The sequence below is a fragment of the Uloborus diversus genome, chromosome 4 (genome assembly GCF_026930045.1).
Source record: "Uloborus diversus isolate 005 chromosome 4, Udiv.v.3.1, whole genome shotgun sequence".
NCBI classification, from domain to species: Eukaryota; Metazoa; Arthropoda; class Arachnida; order Araneae; family Uloboridae; genus Uloborus; species Uloborus diversus.
In genome coordinates, this window is record NC_072734.1 from 47,036,653 (window position 1) to 47,064,166 (window position 27,514).

General features: G+C 34.2%; 1 protein-coding gene across 2 annotated transcripts; it reads right to left on the minus strand.

Moving 5' to 3' along the window:
• Positions 1-750: 750 nt before the first annotated feature.
• Positions 751-26,962, minus strand: LOC129221183 (uncharacterized). Of its 2 annotated transcripts, XM_054855634.1 has the most exons (7): positions 26,903-26,962; positions 19,854-20,042; positions 11,911-11,985; positions 7,455-7,490; positions 7,221-7,304; positions 2,952-3,066; positions 751-1,401 (listed from the first exon to the last, which is right to left on the minus strand). In XM_054855634.1, the coding sequence occupies exons 1-7, from the start codon at positions 26,960-26,962 to the stop codon at positions 1,133-1,135; spliced, it is 828 nt and encodes a 275-aa protein (XP_054711609.1). In that variant the 3' UTR covers positions 751-1,132. The 2 variants fall into 2 exon arrangements, with proteins under 2 accessions (XP_054711609.1, XP_054711610.1); XM_054855635.1 differs by lacking the exons at positions 19,854-20,042; positions 26,903-26,962 and adding an exon at positions 17,941-18,230.
• Between the last annotated feature and the right edge of the window lie 552 nt (positions 26,963-27,514).

Consider the following 27,514-nt stretch of genomic DNA (forward strand, 5'->3'; position numbering starts at 1 on the left):
TTGTAGGTAATTACGTATACTTGCTTATATACTCGTGTATACACGTATATACTTGAGCAGCCACGTGCATGCATGTATCTGATGTATACATGTATCTACTCATATATGAACGTGTTTACTCATGTTTACACGACACGTATATACTCATGTATACACACATATATCAGTGCATGTACTAGTAACCATAAAAAAAACTGAAATATACAATTAGGGTTATTTAATATGGTTTTGCATTTATTTTTAACTATGACCATTTTACCCCATGCTATGACCACTTTCCCCCATCCCATGGGGTAAAGTGGTCATAAATACAAAGGGAAAAGAAAGTGTTATAAAACTAATTAAATCAATATTTTTTTTCCTAAACTTCAATGTACTGTGTTCTTTAATAATGCAATGTAAAATAACAACAAAAAAAGTTGAAGTATTTAAACAATTTGTTGTATTTATTATCTACCAAAGTTGAAAACCTACGATTTTATGACCACTTTACCCCACTAGACCCTACCAATCGTACAAACAATTAAGACACAATTCCATAAACAATGTCAAGTTAGCCTGTTTCGGTTAAGAAAATAAAAATATTTTTAAGGTTTATTTTGGTTGACATGCAAAATACTAAGTCTTTTACATCACTTAAAAAATCATTTTAGTTATAGTGAACTCTTGTTTTTTGACCATAAATATGTTTTCTCTCTAAAGTGAAAAAATTGAGAAAGAAATGATTTAATTTTTATTCTACACAAAAACTACAAAATTACTTGATAAAAGAAAATAAATAGCATGGTTTCCAGCACACACGCTATAACATGATTATGCATCTAAATCTGAACTAGATTCCTTGTTCATCGAAGAGCGATAGACAATATCAAATCTCAACATTTCAGTGCACAGCATTATAAAGCTATTCTTCCTCTTGGAGTAAGACTTAAAATCCACAATGTAAAAAGAGGCTGAGAAAAGTCTAAAATAGAGGAAGAACTGCAGACCCTCCAGAAGAAAACAAATGGCAGTTTTAGAGTGCTTTAAGCCTTGCTTGAGTTCACTGAAACCGATGTAACTGAAACCTTGCTCAGTATTAAAAAAGTGTTCATTATTTATCACTCTTCAAAAGCGTTTCTCATGAACCATCTTACGAGTTTTGTACAACTTCGGATGGCTGTGTACGAGTTGATGATGGAAGTTCATTGTACTGAGGAGGTTGTGATTGTTGTTGAATTTGTTGCTGTTGGGGCTGCTGTGGTTGCTGCTGAGACAAACTAGCATAATCTGGAGGATTCACCATGTGTTCTACTGGCGGCTGCTCTATTGACATTGGCTGCTTTGGGTATGCCATGAATTGCACATAAGGATCATGTATCTGTTGAAGGGGTGGCTGGTAAGTCTGTTGAGGACCAGCAACTGGAATAGAAAAGGATATTTCTTGGTGCAAAAAATATTCATTGTGAAGAAAATAGAAACAGATTCAATTACAAAGAAATAATTTAGTATCTTAACATTGAGTCAAAAATTTGACAACATGATCATTATCGCTTTAAATTGCGTATTTTTTACTGTCATTAAGGTATAGGAAACTATATTTCATGGACTTCAGTTCTGAAATTCTGACATATTTGCTAGAGAGGACAATCTCTAACAACTAATGTTTAGCGTGACACCATAAGATTTCCACATAGTACAAGAGAATAAACAGTCCTTCCTATGACCCATGCAGGGGATCAAACTCTGGTCTTTTGCATGAAAGACATCGGCCCTAACCACTAGACTACATGCGACACGAGCAACAGCTCCCTCCCATTAATGACTGGAACTTCAGGAACTACAAGAGAACCGTTGATTTTTTTTTTTTTTTTTTTTTTTTTTTTTTTTTTTGACAAAGGATCTTCAAAAAACCGTGCAACTTCTCTGAAGCTGACAAATTGCAGTTATGGAATCCTCACATTTTGCAAAAATAACAGCATTATCCCTCAAATTTTTCCTCAAAGATTTTCAGTCTTTCCCTTAACTGCAAAGATTTTAAATGAAATAAGAAACTAATGTCAAAATGTAGTACCGAGTTATCTTTTTATACATAGTCAGTACTGGGTTATATTTCTGTATATAGCTAGAAACCAGTGGTCAGGCAAAAGCACAGTATAGTTACTTTTGACTTTCATTTTGTACTGCATGATGCTTATTACATTATTAGCATAATAGGTGCTCCAATTCTTATTGCGCCTTTAAATCATTTCAATTTGCGAATATATTGATACATACTGATTTAAATAACCAGTGAAATTATTGCTATACCGTCAAAATCTAAGGCGCAAAACTTCTAATCCTAAGCACCTATGGTGTCAACAGTTAGGAATCTACCATACAAACAGTTGAGAAGCTACCGCATAGACTATCAATGAATCTACAGTTTAAACCTTGAATCAATTTACCATATAAACTGTAAAGGAATCTACCGTATCAACTGTAAAGGAATCTACCGTATCAACTACTAAGAATCTACTGTATCAATTCTACAGTATTGTGCGGGGGTAAAGATTAATGAAGAGCAGATATAAAGTAATGAGTGAGAATTTTAGAGCGCATTTTTTTACAGACCTTTTTATCGCAAAACGAGCTCTTTCATTGTACCCTTTAACTGCAGAAGATTGCTGATATAATAACGAAATGAAAAATCCTTCTCAAAAGCTGAAAAGCAATTTTATTGCATACATGCAATTTTACTGCAATTCCCCGAATGAACTGCAGAGAGTATCAATATCTGCACATGTCCACAAATTCAGTATTTTTAAAGTGAGAAAAACTAAAGGTAATTGCCAACATAAACAAATTCTGTGAATGGTGGAAAATTTTTGTTGGCCATGATTTGGTGGCAAGAAAGATTAGTTTTTTGAAAATTTTCATTGAACAGCATTACATTGCAATTAAAATTTTGTAAACCAATGTTTTAAACTTACCGTTTTGCATTTGCACATTTTGTATGACGACGGAAGTGCCTCCAGTGGCGGGTGAAACTTTCGGCTTATCTCTAATGTGAAAGTACAGTCGAATGGAACTGTATATCATCAACGCCTAAACAATACGGACAAAAATTGCATGAGAATACCAACATATATAATAACGGTAAAACCAAAATTACACTTAAAACTAATTTAATTTCTTGGTGTGGTCCTATAAAGTATGAAGATTTCCTTAAACGTAGGAAGTGCATGGTACACTATATTTAAAGATTTAAATTTTAGATGGTTCGCAGAACAATTTAGTTCAAAGAAAATATATTTGCATGAAACTTAATGTGATCGAGGCATTTTTCTTATAAAACCAAAATTAGCAAATAATTTTAAGATTTTTTTTTTTTTTGAAGTATTTTTAGCATATATTTGAAGTTATTTTTGAAGTATATTTTTACTTACTAGTATCGCAGTTTTATCAACTTACAGATGAAGAAAATATATTTGCATGAAACTCAATTTGATCGAGGCATTTCCCCATACGATTATAAAACTGAAATTAGATAATAACTTGAAGAACTTAATTTTTTTGAAGTATTTATATTTTGACTTACTAGTATCGAATTTTTATCAACTTAAAGAAAAAAAAAACTAAGGAAGTTTTAACCAAAACCTCGACTTGTTGCGTTTAACACTGCTTGATAAATTTTAAAAGCTTTAAAATTTTCCTCTTAAAAATCTTAAATACTTATTTGTACTAAACCGCATGCTAATTGAACTAAGTGGCATTCATAAAGATACTCGTAAAGATAAAATGAATGTTACATTTTAACTTCATTACATAATGCGGTTTTACTATGAGGTATTCAATAAAAATTCAAAGCTACTAGAAAATATTGTGAATTAAAAATTTAGGTTGTAGTAGTTAACCTTTTCCCCGCAATTTCGAAATGTTAAATCTTAAAACCTATACTATTATAAAGAGAGGACGGATTTTTGTGTGTTTATATGTTCGAGGTAATCTCTGGAACCATTGCAAATATTTGAAAAATTCTTTCACTATATGAAAGGTGCATTCTTACTGAGTGCCAAAGGCTATAAATTATGCATATATGTACTTATACTATTTTTTAACCAATAGTTTGTCTTCGCCACCAGTTTATGTTTCGTACCGTTTTATTCTTATAATCGTAAAAACAATCACTGATTGTCCCACACCTGCAGCGACAGACGAAACGAAGGTTCGCCTTGAATTGAATGCTGAGAGATGGAAAAACGTGAAAGCAAAGAAATTCACGATGGCGGCGTAAGAACCGCCTAAACCTTTAATGTATTTGAGACTGCAGAGGATAAAGTATATAGTATTCTAACCATTAAGAGTCTCAGAATGTTGATACGTCAAAATTTTTTTAAGCTAATTATAACCGAGATTTGCTTCGAGTAAATTAGTATTTGAATTCAAGTAGTGTAGATAGACAATAATTCGTGCTTCTAAACTTGGTAATTTTGCATGCTTTTCGGGCTATCCTTTAAGTTTTTTTTTAAATGTATACTAATATTAAAAACAGAGTGGGTTTATTTTGTATGTTTATGCTTTCCGGGTAATCTCAGAAAACACTGAACCTAATTAAAAAAATCCTTCACTACATGAAAGGTGCAATTTTATTGAGTGAAATAGGCTATAAATTATGCATATATATCTTTCTACGAGTTTTTTAAACGAATAAGTTATCGTTGCTACCAGTACTTTCGTACTGTTTTTTCTCATATAAGTGAAAACAAACTGTGATTGTATATTTATATCTGGTAAAAAGTCATCTTCAAGCGATATGCTGAGAAATAGAAAAGGAATAACGTTGTCAGCTTAACAACCATCAAAATCTTTATCTGAATGTGAATCCGTACTTCTAAAAGTTGCAATTTTGCATACTTTACTTCAGGTACTATATGTACGAAAATCAAAATAAAAAAAATCTGCTAATAAATTTACGTAAGTTGCATTTAGTTTAGAGAGCTTTTAACTCAAAGAGTAATGGCACATAGTTTCTGCTCATTTACAGTTAAGAGTTAAAGCATTAATGAACAAAGAACATTCAATACGAAAGAAATTACCAAAGAGGAAAAAAGAAATAAAAATGATTTGGAGAACTGTTCTTCATGATGACCGTATCTAAGCGTATAAAACTAAACAATAGCTTACAAATATCCCATCCGAAAGAAATTGCAAAATAAAAGTGAAAAAAGCAAACTTTTCCTGTGAAAACGAGTACAAGAGGTTAAACGACATCCCGGGAATGAGAAAAATTCGCCTCTTAATGGAATATCTCATATTCATCCTACTTGCAGTCGGATTTTTTGAATTAAAGTATTCTTTTTTAAAATTTACGCGGTTCCTCGGACTTTTAGGGGAAAATACCCTTTGAAGCTAACCTTACTTGATGCATACAACTTTACAACTCCGATTCTAAACTCAGATTTTTTTGTTACAATTTTACTAACTTTTCGACATTTGTACTTCATGACAAACATTTAAAAAATATCTGTGACGACACATTGCAAAGATAGTTTAAAACATACAGAAAAAAACACTCGAAAGACCATGGTTATATGAAGCGAAGAGTCACCGGGGGAGTTTTGTTTGTCAGCGCCGCAGAGAATCAATGAAAACGATTCTGTAACAAGATTGATACATGATTGCAACTTACTGAATAAGTACGTTCCTAATCACGTAACCAAATTAGTAACCTATCAGTGACTCACGTATGATAGAAGAACGCAAAGTAATGTTTATCGGCCTACAGCATGAAACAAAAATGTTTCATAAATTTACCAGTGGCCAAGATCAACAAGCAGACTGAGGATGAGTGTGTAAGATTTTTTTTTTTTTTACTAAATTGCAGCAATTTTACTTGGTGACCACTCTAGATTTAAACTACTTTGAATGTTTCTCTTCAAAAAGACTCCATATGTTTCAGAAGAAAAAAATTTGTCTATTTGCAAAGCGTCTTCAAGAGGCCAGCCCAATAATGCAGGACAAATGTTCGACGAGTCACTGAATATAGAAGCTGTGGATAAAAACCTAAAAGAACCAAAAGGTTAAGACAACATTTTGAAAGGTTTCACCGTCACATTTGCCGGTGACTTTAAATCAAACTATTCCAGTGGATCCCTAGATGAACACTTGCAGATATACTTCAAGCCTGTTTAAATTCTCCTTTTAAGAACTCCGTACGATCTCTATCTTAAAAACCACTTTTAAAAACTCATATTTATTCTATTAAAACTAAAGGCGGTATTCCAATGACTTCGTTACGAAAATTGAATTTGTTCTATGTATAAAATGAACCTCCAAGTAAAATCAATATGGACTAATATGATTTAAAGTATTATTCTTACTGGACCAGAAGCAGATCAGTCAGATTATATTCCTCGAATTCCCATGGTTCCTTGCGCATTTCCATTCCGTATAATTAATTGCAATTTCCAGTGAAAATTTCTTATGCCATCACAGTCATCAAAACTGAAGTTCAAACGTACATTTACGCACAGTACGACGTTACATTTAAGAAGATTATATTGTCCCCGGGGAAGAGAAGATCTCTTGATTAGGAAATAAAATGAATCAATTTCTTTTAAAACCTCACGAAAACTTAAGTATTGCATACAGCGATATTTTAAAACACAAAATAATCTGTCTAGTATTTATTTAAAAGAGGTAATTTTTCAACCCGAACAAGTTCGAGACGGGCCTCTAGTTCGATATAAAGCACTGTTTCCCATGCACCGATTAACGGAGCCCTTACAAGTGCTTTACATTAGAAGGAATAGAACTGCCCAGTGAGACGATGACTCGCCAAAATAATGGCCCACTCTAGCTTCGCGAAAGAAATTACAACAGCGGGCATAAAAGGATTCATTACTCGTTTAGGAATCACAGAACGATAACGTCTTTTTTTTTCTTAAAAATCTGAAAGTGATTCGTCTAATATGCGATTTGGATAATCGGAGTTCGAATATTTGGAATTCTACTGTATAAAAGGGGAAACATGGAGAAAATAAAAACTACAAATGTTATAACCACGCCAGCAGAATGTGGCACTAACCCTGCTAGAACTTTAATCTTTTAAAAGTCAATTATAGAAAAAAATTAATAAAGTTGACCACATGGCTCAAAGCTAATCTAAATGACTATATCATTAATACTTAAGCACAAATCATACGTCTCTCTAAAAATTTAAAAAAGATTATATTTGTATTTGGAAAGAAGTGTCTTACCTCCACCACAATTATGGTCATCATAAGACCTGCTGAAGGCAAAGCATAATCGAGCACAAGAGCGTTAAGAGTAGATTCGCAAACCTACAAAACAATTTTGAAAAAAAGCAAAATCAGTTTTTTAAACAATCAAAATTTTGAAAAAACAAAATCAGACAAAAAAAAAGTTTTCAGTTCAGTGAAGAGCATTTTATTTTGTATTGTGCAAATACGGTTCCAAAAACTCGAACTTACTGTGTTGCAAGTCACGCTGTCAATGGCATTTTCAATCTGAAAATAAACAAGAAATTATCATTTTCTCTGTGCGAAATTGTTACTATCACAAAATTATACCGCTTGCGCCACTTAATGTAATCACTTCGGGACAGATGTAGTTTGATAACAATAACCGAAAAGAATTCAGGAGACAGAAAATGATTTTTTTTTTCAATTATTTCAAGCATTTTTTTTAAATAAATTAAAATTACAATATTTCACCTAAACGCAGTTTTAAATTATAAATTGACAGAATGAAATAGCTCTGTTTTAAATTGATTAAACAGTAAACCATCCATTCGATTCTACAAAATCTTTTTTGCCCACTTTAAAAGCAAGATCTGCGTTTTGCTGCATTAACGGACCGTTTACGAGCATCCTTCTCCCTGATATTTGTAAACCACAGTTTCAAAGCAGGTTCACCTTCATCTTTTTCAGCACGGTTTCGCTCGATGTTTAATAAGCTTTCATTTAGCTTCACTTTGTTTTCAATCTCGTCGCGATTTTTTTGTAACTTACAAAATAATGACTAAGAAATTTTTATTTGATCTGCATTTCTTTGACTCATCACGGTTAAATTGTCAGAGTTTTAAAATGTCAATTTTCCTGGACCTAATGGGAAAACACCGAAGAAATCATTGCGCTTTTTCTCCATGGCTAAAATGTCGGACCGTTTATAGTGAAGTCTTCAGTGTAACTGAGCGTGTGTGGGGGGGGGGGGGGGATTCTACTTTACTTCTGCTTTAAATTCTTAAGGGAACTCGTTTTTGCGGAAGCTACTTGTCAGGGTTTGCTTTTCTATCCCTTTTGATTAAATGGACAAAAAAGTGGGAAAAATTGAAACTTCATGATAAAGAGATAACAATAAACGAAGACACTGATTGCAATATCCCACTTTAACACATGTTAATTTTCAAGTAATTCAGGACTTCGTGATTACATTAAACGAACGATAACATTAACCGTGATCACATTAAGCGGCGCCTACTGAATTTAATTATTCATTTTAGCATTAACTCCAAAAATGAAGCAATTATTAACGCTGCAAATTAATTTTACACGGTGGAATCATCTCGAATACTAAAAACTTTTTAACGTTATTCTCATGCTATGCCGAGTTCATGGAAAAGATTGATCGAAAGTAAACAAACAGGTTTCCAGAAAACTCGCCATTAAGCCAGTTTGGGGGATTTTTTTATTGAAAAAAAAACTCAATAGTATTCGCATTCGCCGTCTGCTTGGCTCCAATTAGTTCTTGTCCAAGCCAAACACGTGATCGACGTAAATAAAGAAATACGTCATTAGGTGACGTCTAACCAATCTCTTCCGTGAATGCAGTACACTTCCGTTCCTATTTCCCTGTCATTCAGTGTGTCAATCTTATGACGATCAAAGCTGAAGCTAATACATCGGGGCTAGTGATAATCAAAACACACCAATATCATTTTGGACGTCAAAACCGTGACAAGTAATAAAGAATTTATTAACAAAATGTGCGGAGTTGCATGATTTCAATTTACAGTTGCTTGAGCATGGTTAAATTATTTTGTAACTAAAATTCGAGTATAAGAGTTCAGTAAATTATGCTAAAATTCATTGATACACTCACTTTAGCTGGATCTTAAGCAGTAATATGCGAGGAACAGTAGAATCACTTAGAAAATTCAATAGTTCGAGTAGATACAACCGTTACACGCAATATTGCAAAGTTTCCAAATTTATGATACCACTAGTCTTTCATAACTGAAACTTATATTACCTAAATTATTCTTTCCTGTAAGAAAAATGTTATACTATGCACAGAATGTTAAAGAATAAAATATTTAACGCATGTGAGATTGATTCTCTTCCAAGATTTTAATATTTTCAAAATAGGTAGGTGACTGACTGAAATGTTAACTTGTGTTAGTATCAACAACCTAAACGTAAAGCAGTCACATTCCACTGTTCAAATGATACTGGTCAAAGGAATAACGCTCATATAGGGAAATATGTGTGACCTCAGAGTCACGGTGTACAGTAGAGGGTTAAGATATTTCGCAAGGCTTTGGGAACATAGAAAAATTTCGAGGAACGTCAAATAGGGTAAGGGCACCAGTAACAAACATGCTTAAGACATCGCTCTCAGGTTAAATCAATTTTCTGACCCTTTAAATGTATTTATATTTTTAAAACTATTTTTCTCCCATGCAACAGCATCTCATCTAACGTTTGGCTGCTTCTGGATCCTCTGAATTAGTCGATTCTATTTTTATTTTCTGAATTTCTAAGAAAGCTCCGAACCCCAGTAACAGACACCGAAAAATTTGATGATACCCAATAACAGACAAGCTAAAAGGATGAGTAACAAACAGGATGAGTAATCGACAAAATTTCATTTTTCTATTAAAAATTTGCAAACGTTCTTTATTTCTAGTACAAAAGCCTTTAAATTCAAAAGAAAAATAATTAAGTACCTACCCAACTTGAAAACTTTCTTCAAAAAAAATGAATTTTTGGAATTTTAAATTTAAGTTATGTTTTCCACAATCACAAGCGTGTGTGTGTATGTAGACTTGCGAGTCTTTCTGCAGGTGTGTGCGTGGCGTGTGTATGTATGTACGTATGTGCGCGTGTGTGGTGTTCGCGTGTGTGTATGTATACGACAGTGTGTAGGCATGCGTTAGTGCATGTATGCGTGTGTAGGATATGGACTAAACCTGGACACTGTGTTCGCTAGAGGAGCAGCATCGGGAGGGGCCGGGCGACGGTGGTGCTGCAGAGGAATGAGGGGGGAAAATAAAATCATAGCAACGTCATTCAAAGGTCAAATGAAAACAATAAGCAATTCGTGACTGCTCAACTGAATTCCGCCTTTAAGTTTTTAGCCATTACTGAAATACATTGGCCAAAAATTCAGACTACGTCTTGCTTGTCATCCACCCTGAATAGGACTTTTGTAATCCCCCAAACCTGGGACATTCTGAACTTAATGCTATTTGCGATTCTTGAGTATTTATGGATCACTATTGGTGGTAGAAGATGCTAAGCAGCGTTTGCGGTGAATAAAACTGTGACACATTCTTTTTCATCATTGTTCGCAACTTGGTACACTTTTTTCACTTTTAATTACAAGCACTCGGGATCCCGTTGGGTTCAGAAAAAATGCAGCTTCGTCGCTATTAATAATTCGATTCGTATTTTCTAAAGTGCCAAGGTGATTGTCGACTTTTAAATAGTCGTAAATGGTCTTGAACCAGTTCCCTAGGCTTTCTGTGGTTACTTTTGAACGGGGCAATGTGAGGTTTTCACTGATCCTATAAGCGACTGAAGGGTTCCGTTAAGGAAAACCATTGTACTATGATTTGCCAGGTCTTCAATCAGTCAAAGAATTATTTCTCACCAATTCCTCTAAGAGCAGCTGCACACTGTCTAAAAATTCTATTAATATCAGAAACCCTGCTTTAGATGATGAGGCTATCCAGAGTACGAGTATTTTCTGCTCGTCCTTTGAAAGCACTGGGTCTGGACCCATCCTGCTTATGCTAGGATAATAACCTTTCACTTAGTAACTCCGACTATTTTTCCTTGTTGAAGCGGCAACACTTATACCATTACTATTTACATCAAATAAGGCTATTTGCATCTGTTCTTCACTGTAACAGAATTTCCTGGCGGAGGGGGGGTGCATTCTGAATTGAAAAAAGGTGTATTCACTATTTTTAGGTCCCAAAAATAACCGCATGAGTAACAGACACCCTTTTGGGACCAGTAACAGACACCCTGTCTTAAACTAGTCACGTTGTTCGATTTTCAATATTACACCTGTAGGCACAATCAAATTAATGGATAACCTCTTACAGAGCAAAAAAGGAAAAAATGAAAAAGGCTTCAAGGGCCAATAACAGACATGGGTGTCTTACTAGAAAAACGAGTTTTCTGGGGATGAGTAACAGACATAGATAAAACTCACGTTAGAAGTGATTGAACAAGAAAAACGATGTGGAAACCGAAAAGAGCATAGTTCAAACATTAAAAATACCTCCAGCATGCAATCATATCGACATTTTACAATGCAAAATGATGGTTTAAAACACTCACCTTCTTAACGTAAACAGCTAGCTGCAGCATGAAACACCAGCTAACCTCGAAGTAGTTATTCATAACCTTCTACTACTGCCTTTTAAATACCTACTGACTCATGCAATTCACTCTGATGACACTAGATGACTGCACCGTATTCATTGGCCACAGCAACATCAGTTTAACCCGCCTAAAATTCTTATTATTTAAATCTAAATTTTGATTCCGTTACTGGATCCTTGTCTGTTACTAGTGCCGTCACCTTACTGACATTGTCAATTTAATTTATCTTGGTACTTCAAAACATTGTTCTAGTATTGTCAACTTAGGGTATTTTTGCTCAAAAGTATTTAAATTTTCAGGAAGTACTTACCGTTTTCTTGACAATCATTAGTGTCACACCAAGCGAAAATTCCATAACTACTATAGCACCGAGGCCAAATAAATGCTGTAAGAAAAGAATAAAGTAATGTTTTCCAATGACGAATTTAAATTTGAGAAAAACAAGCGTTCTTGCGTACTATATACATATACAGTTGACTGTTTAACGACGCTCTATTTAACGACTTTCTCTACTTAACGACGGCTTTTCACGGTCCCAGATGGTCTACTACAGTGTTAAAAGCATTCTATTTAAAGACGCTATCTACCTAAGGACGATTTTTTGTGGTCCCTTGAAAGTCGTTAAACAGAGAGCCAACTGTATATCGAGTATGTACAAAATTTCCTTATATTCAATACATTTCTGTGCAAGCATTTTTTCATAAAATGGAAATTTAAAAAACTAACATTCGAATCTAAATATTCTAAGAAAGGAACTGTACCAATGGATTGCAGTATCGATCTTGAACTGCTAAGTCGCCGACTTCCTATTTCTTCTATGAAGACCAAAACTTAATTCAGAGATCTTTCTCAACGTACTAAATAGACAGGCCCTATCTAACTCTGATCTTCAAGCGTAAAGAGATAGTGCCGTTCAAATTTTCCTTGAGCGTTTAAACTTCTATTTATTTCTTTTTTACTGGACCGTGCAACTTACCAAGTAGAGGTCTGATTGGATTCCATGTCGTTCGCACCAGGGGCGGCATTTCAGCATTTCGTTTGGGGGGTCAAGTTTTTTGAACATGAATTTCCACAGTACGGTATATTGGTTAACAGGAAGTGATAATAAAATGGTTTTAATGTTAAGAACAATAAGGCAATATTGAAATTGAGACACAAAAGTTATCTACTATAAAATGACTGACCTGATTGAAATAGTCAAAAAACAATGGAAGCAAGAAAGTTATATTAAAAAACACATTTCCTGCAAACTCCACTCTTTAAAGTAACCAAGAAAACTTTTTAAACTGGGCTAGTATTTATTTAGCATCATTAAAAAGTATATTCGCAATTCACAAAACAATTCCTCTTCCCTCATGCTATAAATTTTACTTATAAGTGTAATATTTTCTTTTTCGCTTTCTATAACCGATCTACATAATATTGAACAGACCAATGATAAATGTATCTCATCAAGTCCTGGCTCAATTTCTTGAGAAACTGAATTGATCATTTTATTCAAAATAGTGATTTAATATTTTGACTAAAACTTCATGTGGTTTTGCCACCTCTTCTACATCGGCATACAGTGTAAAAACTGTTTGGAAAGTTCTGTCACAAAGTTTTACACTTTGTTCAAGGGCTCAAGAATGCATTAGTGTGAAAATTACTAAGAGTTTCAAATCTCAATCCAAGAATTAAGGTTAACGGATTGAAATTTTTGTGATAAAGTGTAACATTGTTCAAAAAACGCTCCGTAGTATAAATAAAGTAAACAAAAATTCAAACAAAGTCATACATATTAAAATGACATCAGATTTTCTATCATTGAAAAAGTCGCTTTCCAGAAATTCTTCCAGGGGGCTTTTATAGATTTAACTCTTGAATACCATCGTGTGTCACTCAGAAATTGTCAAATAAAGAGCCTCAAGATATATTTGTTGTTGTGAAAATATTTTTTGATGTGGGATGTTTTCCATAAAGAGCATATCTTTACAAAGAGTTTCTAAGAAAGCATCGAGTAGCTAAAATATGCTTCTAGTATAAGGAATCGATGAACACTTATTAGCTAAGCATTAAGTTACAATCTGAGCATAAAAATTTATGTAAAATGACATGGAGTTTACGCGTAAAAATTGCGCAGTCTTAACACTGTACGGGCATGTCATAGAAGATGCACCATCATAACATAGAGTACACAATTTTGAAATATTTAACCCATATGAAGAGATTACTTCTTTAGTTAAGGCAAACAATTATTCTCCATCTGTTTTTTCTGTTCTTAAAATGCAAGCACATAATTTTCTAAGTTATCTAAATTGAATTTAGCCATTTTTTTTATTATTCTCAGTGAAAAATTTGGGGGTGCAACCGCCCCCTCTCGCTCCCCCTATTTGCCGCCCCTGGTTCGCACATAACTATTGATTAAGTTTTTAGCAGTCAAAACCATGAAGTTCATAATATAGAAAACGGTTAAGTGCTCTCATAGAACTGCGAGACAGCTTGCTGTTACTGTTCACCCCCCCCCCCCCCCGCACCTTAGCCCTCAAGTGGTACAATCCAGACCCGTACCCGAGATTTTAAAAAGGTGCGGGGAATGGATTCATCTTGCCGAAAGAAAAACTGACCAAGCAAGTTGAATAATTCATTTCAGTTTAATGACGATAGTTTATTCCTTTTTTTCAAACAAATGGAACCGTTTCGTTTATGTAAAATTCAGCATTTTATATAAAAAAGGACAATAACGCCTTTCATAAAATATATTAAAATTTATTCTATGAAGTAACTCTTTTAAACAAAACGGTAATAAAAATTAAAAAAAAGAAATGTATATCCGTAACTGTGAAATTAATATGATCAGTGTCGACATTATCCGGTAAATATCAACTTTCACGTTCCAAAGACATCGGGGAAGAACCAAATAATTCTGGTGAATGTCAACATCTTCCAATGTCGATCTTTTACGGTAACATACAACAAACAATATTATAATTTATTGTTGCAGCATTGTTCTACAAAATTAATCTATGACGTCACTAGACAGGAAATAAATAAATACGAAATAAATTTCGAAAAAATACTAATATATTGCTGAAGTGTTTGGAATGGGGTCGTTTCCAAAATTTCAAAAGTATTTTTTTCTGAAAGCGCATGCTTAAAAATATAAGATCTGACCGCTTTTTAAATAATTTATTTAATTTTAATGTTTTTAAAAAATTACTTAAATCTGTGCGCTTTCATTGTTTACACTACTCACTGCGCGCTCATTCAACATGGCCGCCCGTGAAGGCGGTTTGTTTACATCTCAAATAGCTCTACCGTGAATAAAAATTTAGATTTTTTTGTAATCCATTAAAAAAAACAGTTAATTTTTACATGAAATACTCCGATACATCTTTAAATTAAAAATTTATATCGTTCGAGTTTCAATATCGACACAAATAGTTCTTAAATAGTAAACTAAATTAAAATTCATGCATGACACATTAAATATTATATTCGCAATAAATATATAGATAATGAATAAAAATGAAAATTTTAATGGGTAAAAAGAAAATACACTTCAACTTCAAATCATAATGCAAAAGAAAGTACGAAATAAATTTTGCTTACTGTAAATTGTAAAATGATTAAGACAGACGGGGAAAATAAACGGGAAGTGCATATTTCTTATTCATAAACTAATAATTATTCTGCATTTTTCACACGAATGATTTACAGTAGTATAGATTTCCTTTGATAAAAATACAGACAAATGAAAAAAAATAAGATGGAATAAAATAAACTAATATTTAGCCATATTTCTAACTGTTACAAAAGAAACAGCATACATATTTTTGAAAAAAACTCCAATACCCAATAATAATTACAAAACATCTGAACAATTGAAACAAACTAAACAATTGGTATAAAAGGACAATACTGATGCATATATTTCAGAGTAAAAAATATAATTAGATTTATCATGAGTTATCTGTGAGTTTTTTTTTTTTTTTTGGAGAAGTTATTTAACAGTATGTTATAAATCGTTTGCATAATACTTCTCAAAATCAAGAAAATGGTGTGAGAGCTAAGCTTGTAGTGGTCATGTACCACATTTCTAATGCATGGCTCGCTAATAGTTGTTAAAAGCTTTAATTCATTTTCATTAGCTATGAATTCATCAAAAAAACAAAACAAATTCCACAACATTTTAAAATACATTTATACAAATAGAAGCTGGTTTTAAAAGAAAAAGTTGGTGTTTTTCAAAAGTCACGATTTCATGTATCTATTAAACTGCACTCTTCAGAGAATTCATATTAAAAAGCTCCTTGAAATTTTAGTTACAAAAAATAATCATTTACCAAAGTGAAGGTAAAAAGCTTCGTCATTAAAATCGAAAGTAATAAACGTGTATTACATGAAAAAAACAAATAAAAATGTGTACCTTTCAATAATAGAGTACAGTACCTTACAGAAATAGAAACCAGGGCTGCGGAGTCGGAAGGAAAATGACCGACTCCGACCCCGACTCCTGGATTTTGAAACGCCCGACTCAGACTCCAACTCCGACTCCGGATTAAAAAAAAATTTTAATTGTATTTTTTCATTTCCCTCTCAACCTTCAGAGGAAGGGGGGAAAACTTAAACAGAGATTGAAATATCATTTCTTTTTTAAGAAAATTTCGCATTTTGTTTTTAATTGTAAACCCAAGACGCATACAACGTTATAAATTCAATTCAAAAATCAAATTTTCCAATAGTTACGAGTTTAAATGTGAGATGACTTAAAAATCCCTTTAAAAAATTGAAAAGGATTAGCTGTAATTTGCCCCCCCCCCCCTTTAATGTTTAACAAAAATATATTGATCAAATCTTGTGCTTTCAATTTTTGAAAGCTGTAACTTGAGAGAAAAAAAAAGCTTTTTTTCAAAGTCCAAGTTCATGAGAGGGAGTGGTTTGGTCCGTGTGATACTCATCTGGTAGGTGACACCAAAAGTTAATTTCAGAGTTTATAAAAAATATAATTACTTTAATTCTGAAAATTTTCCCGAATATATTTTAAATTATATTTTATCAATAAAATTTCAGCAAAAATAGGGCACATATACGTCAGGAGCTAATTTTACACAAAATGCGGCGGTATACAAATTTGTACGAATAGCTTTTACTATATCTATATTTCTTCGTCGCTAAATTTTTAATTTAAATTTTATTGGCTGCTTTAGAATTAACCTTAATATGAAGATTTTAAGATTAACTGCAATTATTGAGTGTTGTAATCAAGAAATTATTTACACTTATTTATTCCATACTTTTTAGTGAGAACCAAGCGAGTGAAAGAAGTGAGAAATTGTCATAATAAAGAAAAAAAAAAACAGATTATTTCATCGCATCTTTTGGATTCGTGCTTTCGCGCCAGAGCTTAGTTGAATTTGCCGATCACCCTCAAAAGTTTCCACCTGAGCTACGGGCCTCTATTTACTAAATTGTTACGTTCCTTTTATTATTTTATAACTGAGATCGAACCCAAAACACTATATTTCTATTTTTATTTGAAAGTGATTACTTGAAAATGTTAGGCAACAAAACCGTTTGCTGACAGTTGCTATAAGTTAATTAAAAAAGCAAGCAAACTGAGGGACGGCTACAGAAAGTTCAAGCTAGCTGATTGCCATAATGGCAGTTATTTTCCCATTAGTAGCTTTTTATACATGTTTTATTGCCTAACATTTCAATTGGTAGTCAGTTTTTAAAAAATGCAAGGAGAGTCAGTGAAAATGAAAGAAAAAAAGAAGCCTGGAGTCGGAGTCGGCATGTTTTCTAACGACTCCGACTCCGACTCTTTTACGCCAAAATCAGTCCGACTCCGACTCTTCGACTCCGACTCCACAGCCCTGATAGAAACTGCTTTAAAAGTTAACAGTTGCTCTGTTTAATGAACCGCGATCTAATGCATATATTAAACAGCACTCTTCAGCCAATTCATGTTAAAAAGTTCCTTGAAACAATAGTTACAAAAAATAATCATTACACAAATTGAGGGCAAAAAAGCTTCGTCATTAAAATCGAAAGTGATAAAAATATGTAGCATGAAAAAACATACATAAAAATTCGTCCCTTACAAGTAAAAAATCCCTAAAATATTATTTCACAAGTACAGTAAAACTCCTTACGGACACTAACAAGACAAAATTTTTTGTTCGCAATAGAGAGGGGTGTCCGCATCACAGAGGTTTAATAATACCTTTTAATTTTACCTTAGAATCGAGGAATTAAATACTGTCCACATAGGAGGGGTATCCGTTAGGAGGGATTTTACTGTATTTATTTTTATTATCAATTCTGCTTAAAAATAACCATTGGTAACCACACTTACCTTCTTAATATTTTTTAATCCAACAATAGTAGCTTCAAACATATTTGGAGATGTTAAACATTTGATACGTTAAATTTTCACCACCAAAGTATCCCAACGGCTTATAATGTAAACTTGACGAAACGTAACGATTTAGCACAGTCAAATACAAAGAACAAAAAAGAAAACATTTCAAGTCTCCATAAAGACAGTTGATAACGTATTCACACATTTGGAATAAATATTACTTTGCTATTTGATACTAAAGTTGTGAGATGAAATACACTATTGCATCCGCAACGAGCAGCTACTTGAAGTCCACAACACTGAACTAAAGGGATTTCCCCGCTCAAAGCCTGCTTGAGGTCACGTGACATCGATTGCGCAATACAGCGCGTAGTCCTGATATATAGAAGGCTGTGCACTACCATAGACTAATAATAAGAGTAGACCGAGCTATGGCAACCCTTTTGCTGCTCGTAAACCAAACCATGTGACTGGTGGATATCCTAGCAACAGCGGGCGTTAATCGTAGCAGACGATCAACGCCAGCGCGAAATAAAATAAATAGAATTGATGGAACACGGAAAAATGATCTTTTATGGAGTCCGATTTGTAAATTTGTTATTCTAAGTTGTAAATATTTTGTTAATATAGTGAGTTTTTCGTTTAGATAGTCTTGTGCATTTTCTTTAGTCAATTTCAATAACTCTCTAAGCAATAAAAGATGCAAGCGACCAAGAAGAATCAGCAAACGGTAAGATTTTTACCTACAGTTTCAATTTAAGATACCGATTAGTACATTTTTGCGTTAACGCAAAACGTTCACGCCATTTCGTTCACGCCAACGCTGACAGCTCCAAATGAAATAAAAGTTACCGAAAACTGATCAAAAACTGTTACTAATGTCAAAATAATGCATAACTAAAAGAAAAACAGTTCAATCTCTGCACCTGGAAGTTTTTTTTAATGAAAACACATTGTCTTAAAATACATGTCGAGTGCCAAACTAGATAATGCTGCCATCTAGCAACTATGCTGCCAAAGTCTTCGCCAAGCCCTTCCACTAGTCACATGATACATCTATGAACCAATTTTCTTTATCAGCAAGAATGAGAAAGCTCGGTCTACTCTTATTAGTCTATGTGCACTACTGTCGTGTGACGTCACAAATGAAATGCCATTCAATGTTGCCATTCACAGAACAAAATATTTAATTCGCACCTTTACTCACTTGTATTGGCAACGATATGGTTGATAGCAAGTGTAGAGCGCAATTTTAATTCGTTGCTTGATTATCGTAACGTGGAAACGTAGTAGAAAGATGCGCCAAACTGCATCGTTTGTGACGTCGTAAAGACCAAGCCTTGTTTGAAAAATCGGACATTTCAAAAAGATAATTAAAAAAAACTGTTGGGAAATTGAAAGTATTTTCTGGGTCCATGTAATTTCTTTGCTCATTCTATCCATTTCAATGACTAAAAGTAGTACTTTTGACTAAAGGAAACCACTCCATTATGAAAGGAGGGGAATCAAAAGCAAAGATGTAAAAGTCGAAAAATATTTTTAAAGTAGAACAAATTAAATATTAACTCCAATTAAGACTTTAAAATACATTTTTTAAAATTTATTTTTATAAATTCATGTGCTTAAGTCATTAAGCTCTTCTTGGTCCCGACATTGATACTTACTGTCTTTGAGGAATGAGAGCGTGGAAGATAGGCAAAAGCGCACTTAGTATCCGCATGTACTTAAATAATTTCATTTGAAATTCAGAGATTTCACTTCGATGTAACGCTTTTTATACTGAAAATTTTAAAACCTTTAGTGAATGGAATGTACTACTTTGGTAGCTGCTGCCATATTTTACTTGAAAGACATATTCATAATATGAATTAACACAATTTTAGAATACTTTCTAGGGACAAACTTACTATAATTAATAGAAGTAGCGATTCATAGCAAGCTCCGCATATTCCAGTTGATCCTGTCAAGGCAATGAAAAATCCAGTGGCTACTACTGCGTTGACGGCTTTCATAATGAATGGAATATTGATGAGCATCAAGACCGTCAGAGCAAATTTCATCTTCAACCCCAAGACGAAAACAGATAACCCAACAAACTGCAAAAAGATTTGAAAAATTAACGTAACTAAACATTTTTGCTGAACATTTACCATACAAGCCATCCTCATATATATATAATAGCGAATTCGCTGATCGAGTAACGCTCTGACGTCATCAACAATAAAACTCGCGGCATAGCATGATAATTTGATTTTTTTGTAGGGTTCTACACGCAAGTAAATGCTTTATTTCGACAAGGCTCATCGGATTCGGTAACTTACCTGTTTTGCTGGTAAGACTAATTTTAGGCGAACGAAGAAGCGAACAACAATTGACGCTATCCACTGGAGTTAGGGTTAAAATTTCAACTATAAAAAATTTCATTATAAATTCATGGTACGAAGATGAATCAGAATAACTTCTTGACCACTGAAATTATTTCTTGCTTACTACTTACTTATCGCACCCCGGCAAGGAAAGTGACACACCTTAAAAAACAGAATTGGAGAAAATCAAGGCTTTAAGCAAATGGTAGATTTAAGTGATTTAGTCTCGCATATTACCGAATGCGCCAGAAATTTATAATGTGACGTTTACTGCCGAGTTTTTGTAGTCTGAATTAATAATGCATTTTAAGTTCAAAACTTTTTCTTCTAAATTAGGAAATTTTAATGATGTGTCAATATTTTATTGTTTTTATCAGTTATGCAAGCTGTCTTCTTGCGAGTTTTGTGGCTTGAAAGAGCAGTAAATTGTTACGTAAACTGTCAGTACCATTACATGGATTTTATTCCTCTTAGAACAAAACGAATTATACTAAAGAGATTTTACCTCTTAAAGTTGTCATTCGCTTAATAGCATAAGAAAAACGCCTGAAAAAACGGTCAGTAGATATTTGAAAACTTAGAATATTTGAGGGAATGTAGAAATTAGAATTTACAGAATTAAGATAAGAATCTCCGAAGTTATTCGCAGCATTCTGGATCAGATAAACTTCATCATACCTTTTATTTTTGTTGGAAAGTTAATCAAGTGTGCAAGTAATGAGCATTATTTTTACACCTGAAACATCATAAAATGGAGCTATCACATAAAATGGAGCTGTAAAATGCGTGCGTGTTTGAAGAATTGTACGCGTGCATGAAAATTAAACATGCTTAGTATCCCCATGCATTTAAGAATTATTTCTGAAATTCAGATACTTCACTTCGATGCAACACTTTTTATACTGAAAAATAAAAACCTTCATGAATGGAATAAACTTTGGCACCCGCGGTCGTTACCAGTGGTGGATTTACCATGTCGCAAAAGTGTTGCAACTGCAAAGGGAACCTTACGACCACAGGTTCTCCGAAAAGAATTCAAAAATGCACGATATATTTTTTACGTAATTCTGTGGTAGACAAAGAGGACCCCCCAAAAAATGCATTGCGACGGGAGCCCCAAACCTGACAATCTGCCACTGGTCGTTACCAAAGTTACGGTAAAACCCGAAGTCCGGTTAATTTCAACTTTAGTCTGAATATCAACATTCGCTAAGGTTTCCAATCCCGCGCCAATCTCAGTCCCGCGGGATTTCGGGATTATGAAAAAAGCAATCCCACGGGATCCCGCGGTATTGATTTTTATTCTTCCTAAAAGATAAGATAATAGAAAAATCTGTGCATTTTAGGAAGTACTGCTTTTGTTACATGAATTAGTCGTTATCTCGAATTCGGTACACTAATTGTAGAGTACTACAAAATCGCATCTCAATTAGCGACTTTAAAAAAGTAATGCGTCTTAACAAAGCATCGGCCGTATGGGATCGGAAAAGATTTTTGCGAAAAACATAATGGGCTTAATGAAAACGCATGATGTGGCTCCACTGCAGTTGGTTTTACCGAGCTTAAATAATTGTGGACGTTTAGCAAAAGATCTAACTTCACCACCTTCTAAGATAGATTTTTCTTTCCTTATGGGAATGTCATAGTAGGAATTTTTGCTCATGAACTTCAAATTTCGACGAAAACGACAACTCTGATTTGTGTAACTTGCCTTGTTGCTTCATTAACGTTGGTCATTACATTAGAGCATTTGATTCGTTACAGCAGGGGGTGAGCGTTGATTGGATCGCACTCTTAGTAAAAGTTTTTGAATAATTTCATTAATCTTACGCCTCACATTAAAGAGACAATCGAAAACTTGAGCAGCTTGACGTACTTCACTGCCACGCAAGTCATCTAGTGTTTCATCCAAGTTTCTGTCACCTCTTTTAGAATCGTGCTAAATATTGAAGATTGCTCAGCTAATTCAAACAACATAATTTTTAAGGTAGGGGAGACCGGGGCAAGATGACGAGCCGGGCAAGATGACGAATGTCTTAATTTTTCCGTTTTCTACTAGGAAACAGCATAAGCTGGATACTACTGGCTCTCCAATCGGCTGTTCGTTCAGCAATAGTTTAAAGACGCTGAAAATGTCATATTTGTGTTAGTTCTGAAGCTCTGATTCCCAGGTAGCATCAACTCATCGGATTTTGCTCGGCCGATCATCGACTCCTCCTAAACTCATCGCGTATTGCACGCTGATATCGTTGCGATCAGAATCCGAGAACGGTTTTCGATGAGCTGTTTTTCATCGGAAAACTATATCCTTACGATCAAGTTTTCCGATGAGAATTTGCCGAGCTGCATTTCATCGGAAAAAGAGATCGTAACGATCAAATTTTCCGATGAAAATTTGCCAAGCTACATTTCATCGGAAAAAGAGATCGTAACGATCAAATTTTCCGATGAAAATTTGCTGAGCTACATTTCATCGGAAAAAGAGATCGTAACGATCAAATTTTCCGATGAAAATTTGCCGAGCTACATTTCATCGGAAAAAGAGATCGTAACGATCAAATTTTCCGATGAAAATTTGCCGAGTTACATTTCATCTTAAAAAAAGTAGGTCGTTTAAATTTTCGATAAAAATTTTCCCAATCTAAAATTTTTGGAAATCTCCCAACTGTTAAAATAGGATAAGTTTTATTATTCGAATATCCGACTATTGATCAAACGTAAGAGGCTATACGGATCAACATTCAGGGTTGAGAATCGGAGGAAAAATGACTGAGACTTTGACTCCGAATCCGACTCCTGGATTTTGGAAGGGTTTACTCCGATTTGCTGCAAAATCAGTTCAACTTTAACTCCACGATTCCAACGCCAATCACCTCACTGGAATTGCGAACAAAATGAGACTCCGGCTCTTGAATAATTTCTCTCTATCTCCAAAGCAATTCCACTCCGTTCAATTTGACTCCCAAAATTACTCCGACTCGGTTTGCGGGCAAAATGATCGACTCCGACTCTTCACTAACTGGCGCCTCAAGTATATTTACTGAATAAAATTCCCATTTTCCGTTCAGAAATCTGTCATGACCTTGCCACCCGATAGATGGCGCCACAAATGATTTTCCATTTAATACATTATTTTCCTCCTTGGAGAGAGCATAACATGTCTAGTGGTTAGCATATAAATCTCGTATTCCAGAGGTCTAGGGTTCGATTCCTGGCTAGAGCAACTAAGATTGAACTCATGAATCACGTTCATCAAGAGTTGTTAAACTAGAAATTAAATAAACAAGTTATTAAAAAAAATTAAAATATATTAAATAATTGTCCCAAATGACGTCATCTGAAAATACCCCTCCTGAAAGGTTTCAAGATGGCGGAAGGGTCAAGTCATCGAATGAAGGTGGCGGACCTTCATTCGATGTTATTTTTTTTCCTCCTGCTTGTCCCTATATCGCGGTTGTTACTACTTCTCATCGTATTTTCATCCTAAATTCATCGCCTCGGACAGCACTGCTCGTATATTGCTCCAAATCTCATCGTATTTTCATCCAAAACTCATCGCCTCGGAACAGCACTGCTCGTATATTGCTCCAAATCACATCGTATTTTCATCCAAAATTCATCGCCTCGGAACAGCACTGCTCGTATATTGCTCCAAATCTCATCGTATTTTCATCCAAAATTCATCGCCTCGGAACAGCACTGCTCGTATATTGCTCCAAATCTCATCGGTATAGGGAGCAAAATTCATCGGATTCCGATGATCGGATTCTACTATTGCCGATGAGACATATTGGAGCAATTTCCGATGAAAACTCATCGGAATCCGATGATCGGCCGATCAAAGTTTGATCGGATTTCGATGAACGGCCGATGATCGGCCGATGAGTTGATGCTACTCGGGTTGTTTACCGCTGCTACGCTATAACTTTCATGTTTGTGTAAATAAGCTCTGCTAAAGATACAGGAATGATAGATTGTTTCTCTTTAGTATTTATGAGTAACTTAGTTTATATACTGCCTATTACAATGAATAAACGTTAATTAATTGCCTTTCTTTATGACAACGAAGACGAATGCTTTCAAACAGGTAGTCCGGGGCAAGATGACGGGCCGAAACACGGGGCAAGGTGACAATGCTTCTTTAAAAGTCCGGCTTGTAAAGAAGAATATTGTGACCCTCCAACAGAAGAATGGTTCAAGTGGTGCAATGCCAAGAGAGGTGGCCACAATAATGTTCCAATTATGAAAATTGGCATTTTTATTTGTGACTATTGTTAGCGGCACAATTAAACACTTCAACATTACTTTGCAATTCCTTACGCTCAATTTGATACTTTGTAAGATGTAAAAACACAGCAAAAAAAATTGTTAAACTATGTAATATATTCAAAAAATAAATTGTGTTCAACCTTTTTCAGTGTTGTCATCTTGCCCCGAGACCAAAGTCATCTTGCCCCAGTACTGGGGCAAGATGACGATTCGCTAAGGTCATGAAAAAATAAAAATATCCTTCATTTATTTCATTTGAAAAATTAAATGGTACTATATTTAGTACTACAAAGGACCATTCTAACAGCTCATGCAAAGGAAATTTTATTATCCTTAAAAATAAATTAATAAGCAACTAAAATTGTTAGCATAGTCATCTTGCCCCGGTCTCCCCTACCACCCACACTTATATTATTAGCTTCTCGGTGACAAAGACATGAGCAGGTACTTTCTACAGGTTAGAGAGCATAAATAAAAAATGCCAGGTTTTCCCCTTACTTTCTTCGAAAAAAATATTGTGCACTTTTAGTAAGTTGAAGGTTTCGAGAGCATTCCTTAGGTTCATAAAAGCGTTCCAACATTGCATTCAGGCTACTCCAAAGGATTTTTCACTCTGAAATGCACTTTTTCAATTTCTTCTAAAGCCCAATTTTCTGAGTTTGAATATTTAGTGATGGTTTTCGAAAAGTCTCAGTTTTTACGCGTTTTCGCAATTGTTGAACGTATGAACACTAAAACCTCGAATGAGAATACCAATTCATTCTCAGAGAAATACGATCTATTTTCATGTTTTTCTTGAATGATAAATCTACCGTTCACCATACGAGACAAAGTTTTTATTGCAGATGTACAGAAAGGTGATTAAAACATCAGATACTTGTAAAAATATTTGTTTTATGGACGGCAAAAATTGGGATATTTTTTCATGGAAAATCTTTGCGGGACTGGAAATGCCGCGGGATTAATCCCGATAAAATCGTGCGGGATCCCGCGGGATTTGGGATTGCGAGATTGAAAACTTTAACCTTCACATGCAAAGATATCAGCTAAAAACCCAATATTTCAGCTGAATCAGTGAAAGTCCCCCATTTTAAGTCAACATATATTGTTTCTGTGAAAGTCCGAAATCTGGGAAACGTGTTCGGATAAAATTTAGATTTCAAATTGATATGCGAATGTCGACAGTAATCTGTGAATATCAAGATTTACAATCTAAAGATATCGGAGAAAGACCGAATATTTCTCGTAATCCACACACGCACGAATCAACGAGTGACACATCAAAAAGTAAACTTCAATTAAAATTAAGGCAAATGAATAAGTATTTTTCAAAGCTCTTAAAATCAGGCAAAAACAGACTGCTTCAAATTTGTTTCACAACAACAATGCATACGATACATATTAAGGTTTTAAGAATCTCAAAGGTTTCTTCTCCCTTTCCCCTCCTACCTAGATAATTATGAATAGAAAAATATGAAATTTCCGCTCCTAAAACTTCAAAAGTTGAAAGTTTCATTTTTCAAAGATCGAAAGGATTTTTTATTTTTAGCGGAAACTGTTTCAGTACCTAACTAAAATTGTCAACATAACATTCAATGCTTGCTTTTAAAAAACGTCATTTCTGTGGCAATGTGTGCCTAACATATGGAGTAAACTATGATAATTTTCTGCAAAATACAATGCAAATAAAAAAAATAAGTGCTCTTGTAGTCGGCCAAATATGACTTAATTAAAAAGTAAAACAGTGAAAAGGAAACATAAAAGTAGCACTTTGCAAAATATCTCCCTTTCTTTGCTGAATTTTTACACGAAAATGCTACTAGCATCAGAAAGGATTTCTCATTCAGTCACCGACTGAAAGTTCTTTACTTAAAAGAGAAAACTTGTAATACAGCTAATAAATATATAGCTCTCGTGCATTTTAAAATTCAATAAAAATGCATGACTAATAGCAGATAATGTTCTGTTCAAGCAAGCAATAAGTTTAATGTAATTTCGAAGTTGAAAAAATAATGGAAAATTTCAGCTCCCGAAAATTGTTACATGTTAAGCTGAGAAAGGGGGGAGGGGTCCTCTACATAAACTACCTCAGACTGGGACATTGGCCAAAGTACCTTAAGATTTACCTAAAATTTGATCATTAAAGTCAAATAAAGAAACATGACCCTTTTTTTCTTTGACCACAATTTAAAAAAAAATTATGTTGCTGTTTCTAAATTTCATTACAAACTTGTTCTCAAAAAATAAGTATACTCATTTATTAGAGCCCTAACACGAAATATGAAAATTTCAAATGAATTAAATAATAAAAGATACCTTACCAACAAAGCCACATTGCAACATACGAGGAAAATCCTGTACGTAGATGGAGTACAACCCATGTTTTAAAATTTAAAATGAAGATTCAGTTAATAAAAGGATTATATTCCCAAATAGCACTAGCATTGCGATTTCTTCAAAAATCCTACTAGATACTTAGCTGGCAAAAAAGACAAATGATAGGTACCCAAAGCTTGTCTTCCGAAGGATAGCATTCTCATTTCGTTTCATGTCTTCTTCTTCACTTGATTTTAGCTCTGCACTGCCGAAAATTTCAACCCTGAAGACCGGCCTTTCGTGCAGTTCTTCTTTCTTCAAGAAACTTACTGCTCAGATTTATTTAATCAGGACTGCAATCTCAGTGTTTCTCCCACTTACATATGATATATATTATTCTATGTAGTATGTTCCTTTTTTTATTCATTTATTTCGAAGCTGGACAGCTTCACACAGACAGAGGACTGCATATAAAGCGCTTTGTATCCGGACACACACAGGAATGATTTACAAGAGAAGGAAATAACAATCAATGCATTGGTGGGAATCGAACCCACGACCTTCGGCTTAAAAGACGAAGTTTCTACAACAGAGCCTCCAGAGAGCCCTTTTATATA